Genomic DNA, 12,276 nt, shown 5'->3' with positions numbered 1-12,276 from the left:
ATATAAGAGCAGATGCATGCTCGTGCAATAAGCTGTACGTTTTACGTTCAATGGATGCATGATCTGATTAGTCGACTAATCGCAAAAATAATCGGAGACTAGTCAACTATCAAAATAATCGTTTGTGGCAGCCCTATTCAGAACATGCTAAAGTGTGATCCATCCAAACTGTAGCTGTGATTGGTTTTGTGGGTTCCACTATTGCCCCGACAAGAAGAAATCAAAAAGTATTTATAATTTCATTACTAAGGACATTTGTTTATATAATAAATGTAAAAGCTGCAATATTACACTGAGGGATTTTCTAGGCTGTTAACTGTCTGGCTGATAAAATTGGAGGGAAAACAAAAATCTGCCTAAGTGGTTAGTCTGAATGTGAGAAAACAGTTCAAACTGAGCACAGTCTAATGGATGAGGTTAGAGACAGTCTGTGCAAATATTGTGTGTGCATTTAAGAGTAATTTGAAACAGTTAATTACATTCTTCAGTAAACCAGTCGTATTTTAAATGCAGTTCATACATGTGGCACTTTAGGCTGTGCATAACACAATGACACGTGTTTACTATGTGTGGCCAACGCGATCAGAACGACAAGAGTCATTTAAAATAAATAAATTAAAACCTTCCCAAAAGCAGACACATTTTCTCGTTTGGCTCTGAAGTTATCTGCTTTCATTTCTTCATCACATCCCATCTGCCTTCACGGGTCCCGAATGCAGCAATGAGACCCTTTTAGACACTTAAGGGGGATCCACACAGCAAGCGCAGGGCAAGTGGGACCAGCGAGTGGGCTGGTCAACCCTACTAATATGTCAATCATTATTTTCCTTCACTCTTATTGGTAGATGCTTTGATCACTTGTGTCAAAGCTGTGGAAAGCTTAATCTGGGAGGCACGCCTGCAGAATAATGACTTTGGTCAGACAGACAGGTATCTGTAGGTGACACTTTGGAATCATCGGTTAACTCAAGCTGTACACTGACTCATACTTCTAGGGGCCGACAAGCAACATGCAGTTTACCTGTATGGTCGACTAGTGGCCCACATTCCTAAAACACAACATGCTAAAACAATTATTGAAGTCAGTGCTACTTCAGCTTACTGGGAGCGTGCTCAGCTTTAGGTTGCCAACTGGCTCTGGCTCTCTTGTAATTTGCCTCCCCCACCCCTCCTCACTCAGACCATCAGTCTATAGATCTTCGCTGCACAAGGTGCTTTGACTGCTCACGACTTTGAAGCCACATCTATTAATGAGGGCTCAGTTCACTTCAGTAAGATGTGACGGTTAACCTGGATGCCACCTTCCCTCAATTTGAATGCAGCCATCAGTGATATGCCTGTGCCTCCCCAGGTCAAAGTCTCCCGTGAGAAGGCCTATGAAAACAATAACACTTGTATGGGCTTATAAAGTGTTTCTCACTAGTGCTTGCTTTAATTGTCTATATAGCATGTACATAATCTTATCATGGGTGTCTTCCAGCACTAGAACATTAGAGATTTACTCTTTAGAGAGTTTACTCTTTTAAGACACGGGTTGCTATTAACTTGGGATTGACTAAAATACAGAGAATAAACTCCAGTTAAAAGCAAACCGCAAGCTAAGTCATGCAGTTCTGCTAAAGAGCTTAAGAAAATGGCAAAGTCTGGTTGTGGCTCTGCCAAATACATCTGCCTGTTAGCAAGGAAACTGAGAGAAGGAGATTAGGCTATCAGTGGTGGCCAACACTGCTGGAGGGCAGGTCAAATTACAGACAGACCCAAAAAAAAAAAAAAAAAAGTCCCAAGAGCCTTCAGATGTTATCTGTGATAGAAGGTTTGCTCTTGTATTGTGCAACATCTTCTACTAATGCGTATAAAACCACAGGAGGCAGCACTGGTCCACATGCCTCTCTCGATAACTCATCTTCATTTAGGCGACCCTGAGCAGCAGCTAGGATGGAGCAGGAGGAATACAAAGAGAGCTAATGCAAGCCAGATCAAACGCCACTTCATCCAGATGTTTCAGGAGAACTTACAGGAGGCTGTGCAGCATGGCACAGGAAGCAGTGGCACCAAACAGCCATCACGGGGCATGGCATAATCTGATAAAACGGTGTGAAAATTAACACCTGCTAGAAAAATATGTGTGCAGTCCAAAAGCTGGGCAATAGTTCAATGTTGTGTTTTCATTGGTTTGTTGCCTTCTAGAAACAGCAATATCACGTGTGTAAAGCTAAAGACCTGATGTTTAACGAACTGCACAGATATGTGTCGGTAGCGGTGATTCCACACTTTATCTGGAAGATCCGTGTAGAATGTGTAACAGCTGATTTATTGGACATTTATCAACTCGTTTGTTTTTACCATTAACCATTACTCTAAGACCAGAATCAGCCATTAACTGCTTCCCCAAAAGAGGATTTCGCCCTATACCGGACATACTCCAGCTCCACCAGCTCTGAAAAGCCATTCTAACCAGAACCTGCAGCAGGTGGAGAACTGGTTCATGTGTCATGCTCACCAAAGCTACAATGGCAGAGGAAGAGTCCATACATGGCTACAAATAAAAGCAAACAAAAAAAAAAAAAAAAAAAAAAAAACAGGTGTGACTTCATATTTAATTTGAGAATGCATGCATGTCTCCTGTTGCAGTGCACATGCACTCAAATGCAACCTACCATAAATAACACATCAATCTAAACCGACTGCCACCATAGACAGTACAAAAGATTGATGTAGCTTTTGGGTCTGAAAAGCAAAGTCAAGGTACAAGTGCCTTAGACATACATCCTTTCAGTGAACACCAGGGGGTGATCCCCAGGGTGGGGGGAGACTAACCAGAACATAAAGTCCATGTTGTGAATTTTGCTCATTTTAAGAGTCAGAAAACGTGTGACCGACAACCCATTAACCAATGAGTTTTAGTCATATCCATTCCTACTCGTCACATCTAGTTTGAAAACACCAACAGGGCAGCGGTGAAAGTATCCCAAACCAAAAGCAATGTCTATATTTCATTCTTCGATTGCAATGTAGATCTATTAACAGATGTTATCCCTGAAAGTTGCAGTTACTTCAAAAGGTTTTGGTCTCTTTGGGCAAAGCATGGTTCACTATACAGACAGAGTGACAGGACACAAGATCCCCAAGGCTGATACGATTCTATTCATTTGACACTTTCTCCTAAGAACATAGATTCAAATAAGCATAAATTTGCATTAATCATAATCCACTAGCAGTGATGTCATGCTCACATGAGTGTACCACCTTCTAATTGTAAGGGTCTAAAAGAAGGGTCACAAGGCAGAAACGGTTGAGAAATGCACAGCTAACAGAAGAGGACTTGATGTGAAACATCCTACTATTGAGTGAAATGAATAAACCCATGAGCGGGATTGCACCTGCTTCTCCGTGTTGCTGTTAGCTTTTAAAGAGTGGTCTGCACAAGAAGCACCCTGCTGAACTCTGGAGACAGATCGCTTAGTGTTGGCTGATTCAGCATCAAGCAGTATACACAAAGACCTGTTTCTGTTTGTCTAACCACAGTATTGAAGGAAAAAAAAAAAAAAGCAAACTCATAAGCATAGCATGAGTCAAAAGGTGAATCCAATTTGAAACACTCATGAATGAACATGTCAACAGATCACTGTCACGTGTGCTCATCAAATCAGACTTATGATTTCAAAATAAATGCATTTTGAAAGAAGGCATTTGGATAAGTAAATATAACACAAGGGGCTTTCTGAAAACTCTCCCCGTTTAACAGTTTAAATGTGTTACTGAAAGCCAGAATAAGCCATAAGTACAAAATAAAACAACTGATAAATTGTCCATTTGAGCTTTTGCAGAAGCTGGAGTGAATGTTCCTTGATGTCAGGCTCAAGGGCCCTATTTCCTCCCAATGGGGTTGCAGCAGCGAGGGCAAACAAAGGTTAAAGCGGGGTATCCGTCACCTGACTTGGTTTCTAGGTACAGCACGCCTCAGTTTGGGAACAAAAAGTAGTCGAAGACTAAAGCTATTTCAAAACACTCTTCATTCACTCTCAAATTACAGAGTTTGCCCGAACAAACTGCATGATGGTGTATTAGTGGGAACAAAAAAAAAAAAAAAAAAAAAAAAAAAAAAAAACAAGGTTGTGAAGGTTCAAAGTTTGCTCCAAACCACTTCCAAATAATATGAAACTACTAATGGAAGAGAAAACCGTGGGAGACGTGAAATTGTGTTGACTGAGAATCACTTGAATCGTTGCAGCCATGGGAAAAAGTGGAAGCAGTGTTGAGTAACTGGAGGCCAATCCAGCAAAATTCAGGGTAGAGTACATATAGATATGTCAAATTATAGAAGGGGGGAAAAGGTAGCAGGCTGACAGGAACAGATTTGGAGGGGAAACGTATAAACTGGCTGCAGTGATGTAGCAGACTGTCCTATTATCTCCCCAAACTCCTTAAATCCCTTTAAATTTTCACACTTTTTCATGTTGTGTACAAGTCCTGGCCATATTCAATATATTATTTAACACTCTCCTTCACCGCCCTCCCTTGGACAACATCCTTCTGTATGTCTGACTGACTGATCAGGGATTTTCTTAATGTCGCACCTCTTATTTACATATGTATCTCGTGCCCCAACACTGCCAGTAAACGAGCCCAAAAACAGAGCTGTGTCTTGACTGTGCCCTCAGAGTGTCAGAGTGATCTGAAGCTGGTGCTTTGATCCAGACACGAATCCGTCCACCCCTGAAGTTGAAATGAAATCAGCGCCATTGGTGAAGATTGATGTCAAAGCAGCGCTCACAACACGTTGAAAACGAGCTGGAAAAATGTTTCTGGCACGCGTCGCTCACTTATTACAGTGACATTCAGATATCAAATAGATGGCAGTGGGAGCTGGCACTGAACTTCAGCGCTGCTTATTACTCTGCGCTGAGTGGGAAGCGCTGACCAGAGAGGGGGGCCACATCGTGATCGTCCCATTCATTCAGAGAAAAGAAGTCAGGGCAACAGGCGGTGCGATCCTGGTGAAGGTTTTCAGAGCTGTACTTTTCTACCTGGGAACTCTTGGAAAATAATTCAGAGAGTGGATAAAATAAATAAGGAATGAACACTTTAAGATGGGCCTGTTTAAGATAGCAGACTTTAAAAAAAACAAAAAAACAAACTAAACTGCACCCAACCTGACAATGCCCTTAATCATCACTTATAAAACACAAACTGTTGCCTGTGTGTTCACAATAGTTAAAGGAGCAAACATTGCTCACAAACTGCCAGGCTGTCAGTGGTTACAGCTGGTCATTCAACTGGATAATCAAGGTTAACTGATATTAGCAAACATCCACCCAGCTCAAGTGTCCTTGAGAGAGAGAGAGACACTGAATCAGACACTGAATCTGAACCCTGTGTACCTGCCTATGACCTCTGAACCCCCCGCGAGACAGCAAAAGAGAAATTTCCTCCACAGCATTTACAACATTCACCCACTTTTTGCCAGGCAAAAGTAAAAGGGGGGGGGGGGGGGGACAGCATGCAGGGAAGAGAGAATAGTCTCTTCATTATCAGCGGCAGTTGAAGCAAGACAAGCCCTCGCTGCCCGCTGCCTCTGACATCCACTACACCGAGCCGCCTCAGATAAACTTTAGAAAGCAGCTCCGAAGGCTCTCGTGACACAAGAGCGCAGCAGCTGTAAGCGAGGCCTCCTTTCCTCTATGTCTCATCTTCCTTCCCAATATTATAGGCAATAATTACAGTGACTAAGCTCAGCGAGACAGGTGAAAGAGTCTCAGATGGCCGTAACGTTTATTTATATCATTTTCTGACTCAAGTTTGCATCTGGTATTTATGAATGTGGTCTTGACATAAAATAACAGCTGCATTTATTGCTCAAATTGTCCACGCAAAGCAAACTTAAAGAAATCCAAAAGCTGTTTAATACTAAACCTGTTAGACACAGGCAAAAAAAGAAAAGAAAAAAAAGTCTTATGTCTGTTAAGTTTTACTTAGGCTGTGAGGATATCTGCATAAATCCCAGCACAGAAAACCAAACAACTTTGCACTGCAGCTACTTGCACTGTAGTAAGAGGAGGACTAGAGACGACCAACTGCTGTCTTGTCAGAGGTCAGGGCTTCCTAGTGGACCATTGCACCAAATCACATGATCATTTGCTTGAGAAAAGCTGTCTTGTAACGCATTCTGCCATTAACACTGATATGTAGCAGGTTAATACTTTGTAACCAAGGAGGTATTAAGACTTTGACCAATTCTAACTGCATCCATAACTGTGGGTAATCTGTGAACTATCAGCAGATAACTTGTTGACATAGAAACTTGCAAAATATCCACGAGCGGATTACAAGTGTTTCACTGCAGGTGTGATCCCTCGTAGGCAGGTGCTGGTGAGGGGAACAATCGTTGCATGCATGAGGAAAGGAGTACAGCGAAAGAGGCCAGCACCAAAACCACAAATGCCAGCTGTTGGAGAAGGCAGACTCTCATCATGACAGATAACTTGGGTTAAGAGTTTTGGAGGGGGGCTGTGTGAAATGCACATCAGAGCCCACATATCTGCTCAGTGGTGCATCAAAACCAAATGTCCTCTCCTGGCTACAACATTTTCACCAGTTTGACATACAAAAATCCTGCTTTAAACCGTGCTTCAAAAAAAACAAACAAACAAAACAAAAAAAAAAAAAAACAACGCTACGATCCACACTTGACAGCCCTCACATTTAAGACTGGTGTTCTTATCTAGCCCTGCCACAGCAAAAGTACACAATAGAAACTTAAGCTGCCTGACACAATGTTGTCCTAGTGCAGGTTCCCAGCAGAGAGGCGCAGAGAGGGCTGGATCCTGCATGCTGACTCCATCTCTACATTTGTAAACACTTCCCACATGCTACCTGAGAGGACAAGAGCTGCATGCTCCGTGCCACTTACCGAAGGTAGTACTGTTTTAAAGCGAATGCAGCGTTGGAACAACTCCTCGGAAAGTTAAACTCCTCTCCAAGTTCAATCCATTGGTTTTTGTCAGATACCTGAAAAGAAGAAATGAGTTCGTTAAGAGATGAAAAACACCGGCGAACCACAAACAAAAAAAGAGCGGTTACACCGACAGCAAGCCATCTGGTCTGCCACAGGTTCCCCCCGCAAAAAAAAAAATGAGGCAACACTAGAATCATTAATCAATAACTTTTGGAAACTGCTCTAAAATATTTTAGGAGGAGGGAAAAAACACCAGAGTGTTTAGTATAAAATTATTATTTTTATAAGTTTAGCCTCACATGTGTTTATTAGCCGTGCTTATTTACAATTGAGTACAATAGGTACAACTGCCTGACTCCCTTTAGGTCATTATCGTTACTGTTCAGGCTAGTTAGCACTGTAGCTAACGAGCTAACTTGACTTTCCTCATTTTTGGCGTTAAAACCTAGCGGGGCTAAACTCCAGCAAACTGCCCCCGGCGGTAAACAAATGCTTTAACTTGAGGCGACCCGTTTGAATTAGGAGTGGGCTTTTGGTAGCGTTTACTGTATGCACTGCATGGGCCTGTGAGGCCTACATTTTGTCATCAGCCATGAAGCCGAAGAAAGATGGCTATGGCGAGAAAGAAAATTCAGGCTTCCCCCCCCCCTCCCGGGTGAAAACTACCGGTAAAACCCCGGGCGAGACGCCGCGACCTAAGCGGTGTTTTCCTAGGCCGGGCTCCGAGCCGATAATCGATGTTAAACGTGCCCGCTAATTTTGAGTCGCTCCAACTGCACTCTGACTCGGAGCGGTTGTACACTCAATTCAAACCACACACAACAACACAAGCCACCACATTACATAGAGATACATGGCAAACTAGCACAAGGCCAACACCGACCCACTAACGCTGTTCTGGAAGCTTACACTTGTCCCGTGTTACCCATACGGAGTTGTGGAGTGGTCCACCGGGAAGTCCACGGAAGGCAGAGTGTGGAGAAAATAACACTTTTAGTTCGCACTCACCTTAGCAAAGCCACCTAAAGAGACGACTCTGATATAGAGAGCATTCAGATCCAGCTCTTTCCCACCCACGATAGGAATCTTCTTGAACGGCGATCTGTTGGAAAAACACAAGAAATAAATCCACATTTGTTTAAATAACACTTCTGGCAAACTCGCCGCTGCATGCAATGGTGATTTAAAGTTATATTTCTTGGAAATAAAGACGCCCCAATCTCACCCTCTGCTTTGGTGAAATTGCCGCAGCTCGTCCAGGAAAGCCTGTCCTTTCCTTCGCTGATCTAGTAGATTTTTCCCCGTCGAATTTGCCATTGTTTTTGCATGCAAAAACGGTTATACCCCACTTCAGTCGCTTCTTAAGACACCAAGGATCCCATACTCCGCCGGCGCTCAGTCATTCGCCAAGCTGAGTGTTTAAAAAAGTTAAAGAAATAGCTGATAGCAAGAAGAGCGGCAGCTCGCTAATAAAGACTGATGCACACAGAAAGCAAGCCCGATTCAAGCCCGTACTAAGTTCCAGCGAACAGTCGCAAATACGACCGATTTACCGGCAGGTTAGAAACGCCATGGCAGAAGGTGTTGAATTAATGCTTTTGGTCGCGGTTGTATTCGTTTGGAGTGGTTTGACAGTGTGTTACGGACGCAGCTCCGAGGCTATCGCACACACTGTAGAGCGGCAGAGGGATCCAGTTCTCAGACAAAAAGATGTGAAGGCCGCGGAGGCCGGCCTACCATGCGTGCAGCGACCTCTATGCCCGAAAGAGGAACTGCACCGTCCAGAACCGAGCGACCGCTGGAACAATAGAGACTGTTTTCTTTTTTAGGGACCGTCTGCCCTCTTCCCTCCGTGTGGAAAACGGGTCAGGAGGTACTTGGAAATGTCCCGTGGGGGAGGGGATAATACTAATTAATTGAGCACCCTTATTTTACCAATAAAATACGAGAACATATTAATCGCTGAATATTTTTATAAAAGGGAAAAAAATGCAGTAAAATTATTTCAAAATAGCCTTTACAGAAACTCTTTATAAACTGACAAGATATTTTTATTATGCTTTTCTACAGTAGAATAAGAAGTAAAGATACACTGTCCATCTCCTTCAGAAATGAATGAATATAGCGATCAAAATATCAGTAAATTAATAATAGTCTTTATATATGTTTTTTTTTTTTTTAAATCCTGTAAACAATTTCCCTTTTAATGGTGATATTACCTAAATGTTTACATTGCACAGTATCCTGGTGCAGAGATCAGGGAAATCTTATATGTTCACAGTAACTGTGTAGCATTTATGGTGGTGCAAAATTTCCCTGCACACTGTAATTGCTAACTTTAAAGTTAAGGTTTTGGGTAGTTTGCATATGTTCAATACAGTCTTCAAGTTTGTTTTTTTTTTCCTGCCATGCTGCTTTCTTTTTTCTCTTTCTTTTTCTGGTAAGCTGCCACTATCCCTTGCTGACCACTTCAAAACGACTTTATCTCACGGGATGGTTGGAAATTACTCCTGATCCCTTTTTCCTACAACTGCCAAGCGGATATCTTCTTGATGGGGTTACATTCAACCATTACACGTACCCCTTTGCTCAATGAAAAACCTGTCACAAAATGGCGGAGACGTACGTTAGCAGACCCCATTTTGAGGAATTGACACTAGACAGTGGAAAAGTGCATGTCCCTGCGCGTGGTTTTCGAAATTGGGCTCTTTTTTTTGCAAACAATGTGCGGCGCAGCGGAGCTCACCTCGCGTCTGTTTGGACTCCCCACCCGTCAACCGAATTTTGGGCTAACGTGTCGGTTAGGCGCTAGCCCGTTAGCTTTAGCGAGCGTTAGCAAAATTCGTCACTAATCTTTTCTGAGGGAATCGCGCAAAGCCAGCTACTCTGTCATATTTTACGCCGACGTGAAATCTAGTTCTACTCTTTTTCCACTGCCACTCGATAATAAGCGCTTTTTCTGGAAAGAAATTGTTGCCTCCGTGAACTCTTTGGACGGTAGCGGTGCCTGCTTCCTACTTTAGCCTGTCAGATTCCAATCCCCTGTAATCACTGCTAACAAAGTTACCTCTCCGTATGCCAGCTGCTTACATAGAAGCTCACAAACAGGCAGCAAGGATGCATATTTTCCCTACATTCATCAACCGCTAAAACCCTTTTATTACTCTCAAGAGATTTGGCTAACAATCTCTAGCCTTAACAGAAGGCTAACACTGTTAAGGGCGTGCTAAGTTTTGTAGCTACAGGCTAGCCGTGGTGCGTGCGTGCGATCACAGAGCAGTTGTAGCTAAGCCAAACAGCATTTAAAACTTAATTTTAACAGTCGAAAATTGTCAGTAAATTGTTTTTTATTATATTTGGATTTTTGGGGTTAATGCTACCACCACCGACCGGTTTTGCCGAGATAGCAAATGTAAATGCAGAGCGAAATGGTCGTTTATTACGCGTTGTCAGTAAAATGGATCTCTGCTAACATTTAGGGCAGAAACGTTCGTAAATGCTGTGACAGTTTACTGTCAAACACCAAAATGTTTATTCTGTGCATTTGAGTGTCATAAGTAAACGAAAACCAGCGGAATTGATTAACAACTAATAAAGAGTGGAATTGTTGGATACTGCGTTCAAATTTTAGAACTATTCTTTTAGAATAGTTAAGATTTTAACAGAGCCTGCGTTAGTGGCTTTATTCTTATAGTGAAGTACTTTTGAGGAATTTTTTTGGACTAAACAAGTGAATAAATACTACTTCTAAAGATTAGCTGTTTGTTCTAATAAATCCTTAGCCTGTTGTATGATAAATCACAGGAACCTTGAAATGCTTGCATGGTTCAAGAAAGTCAATCACCTTATACTTGTTTATAAGTAGAAAAGTTTTATCAGCTAATCTCCAGCTCATTTCCTTCCTCCCACAATCATAAATGTACCAACTAAGGTGAAAGAAAAATACTACAAATCACATTCACCATTATTAATTCATATCCCTAAAGCGCACATTGGGGAACAACATAGCTCTGTCTTTCCTCCATTCATTATAATACATTAATGAAGCGATGAATAGTGTGCTGTGGCTGCATTTGAAAGCTCCACAATCAGTTATGCCATCACTACAGAGGTCCTCATGTGATGTGACAGTCAGGCCTCTCATGACATATGGCGCAAATGGGGGCAGTTAGCCCAAGCTGCCTGCAAGCACGCAGACAAAAGATCCCAGTGGGATGCTAACCGCATGTAACGTCCTTACACTTCCCTCCACCCTGTGGCCTCTGCCGGAGCTCTTATCGCACAGGAGTCATAGTGTTGAGAAGCCGTTTGGTGGAAAAGGGCTCCATCTTCTGGTAGACAGGCATTGTGTGGAGGGGTAGTGAAGAGTCCCCTCATTGCCTTAGGAACATAATGAGGGATCAGTTGAGAGATTTTAAACTGGATACAGTGCTACAGTTGGAGCAGGATGCATGCTGGGAGATTAAGGGAGGGAGCTGCATGGGGTGGAGACTGATCCTAATGCAGATGGAAATAGTGTAATTTAAAAAGTTGGTTGTAGAATGAAAATAAGTACTTTAATTTTGGTTATTGATCAGGTTGCGTATTTGTGTTAGTATGTGAATCAATGAGACAACAGGCCTGTCTCTTTACTGTGAACATGACTTCAAAAATCCCTCCAAGATGGAAATAAAAGGACGTTATGGAGGACGTTGGAGTCGGATGATTCTCTGCGACACAGATACATTGTATCATAGTTGGTGATAATATGTAACATTAAAGTGTTTCCATATCTGTTTCGTGGCAGCAGACCTGAGTCAGTGACCCACTGCCTGTCAAGTAAGTGGTGCAGGAGGCGGTCAGGATTAGTCATGGCAATTTTATTTATATAGCACATTTCATTACGTGCCAGCTCAGTGTGCTTAACGTAAAAGATAAAAGCCTATATAGATCTAATATACCTTAAAGCAATAAAAACAACAATAAAACCTTGCCAAGAACCTTGGGAAGAGTTGAAAGATGTGCAGCTGATGACCTGAGAGGTTTGATTGGGTTATAGACAGCAAGTCAGAGATGTACTGTGGTGCAAACCACTGAGAGGTTTATGAAGTAACACAGGGGTTTTTAAAGGAAATTCTGTATTCATGAAGTGATGTTGATGTGTTTAAAGTTCTGTACATTCTGAACAAGCTGGTGTCGTTCTACTGATGGATGTATATGACGAATGACTGTTCAGGGACCTCCTCTCATGATTCAAAAAGCATTTCAGAGTTGCTCTGTTGGAGTCACCGTCTCTGATGATGCTCCGCCAGCAGATGGAGAAACTGAAAAACTGAAGCCCA

The 12,276-nt window shown here is 42.4% G+C and overlaps 1 protein-coding gene across 2 annotated transcripts in view; it reads right to left on the bottom strand.

Moving 5' to 3' along the window:
• The window catches only part of arid2 (AT-rich interactive domain 2), a 41,786-nt gene extending 30,572 nt beyond the window's left edge, over positions 1–11,214 (bottom strand). Inside the window, exons 1-4 of one of the 2 annotated variants that reach the window (XM_076875808.1) lie at positions 11,196–11,214; positions 8,181–8,366; positions 7,964–8,057; positions 6,911–7,008 (exon numbers count right to left, since the gene is read on the bottom strand). In XM_076875808.1, the coding sequence (XP_076731923.1) occupies positions 6,911–7,008; positions 7,964–8,057; positions 8,181–8,272 (284 nt within the window). In that variant the 5' untranslated portion in view covers positions 8,273–8,366; positions 11,196–11,214. Of the gene's footprint in view, positions 1–6,910; positions 7,009–7,963; positions 8,058–8,180; positions 8,367–10,022; positions 10,147–11,195 lie in introns of those variants that run through there. The other variant, XM_076875807.1, reaches the window with a different exon arrangement.
• Between the last annotated feature and the right edge of the window lie 1,062 nt (positions 11,215–12,276).

Source organism: Maylandia zebra, linkage group LG17 (assembly GCF_041146795.1).
Source record: "Maylandia zebra isolate NMK-2024a linkage group LG17, Mzebra_GT3a, whole genome shotgun sequence".
Taxonomy (NCBI): Eukaryota; Metazoa; Chordata; class Actinopteri; order Cichliformes; family Cichlidae; genus Maylandia; species Maylandia zebra.
Note: the sequence above shows the minus strand (reverse complement) of the source record. Positions and strands in the feature narration are given on the sequence as shown.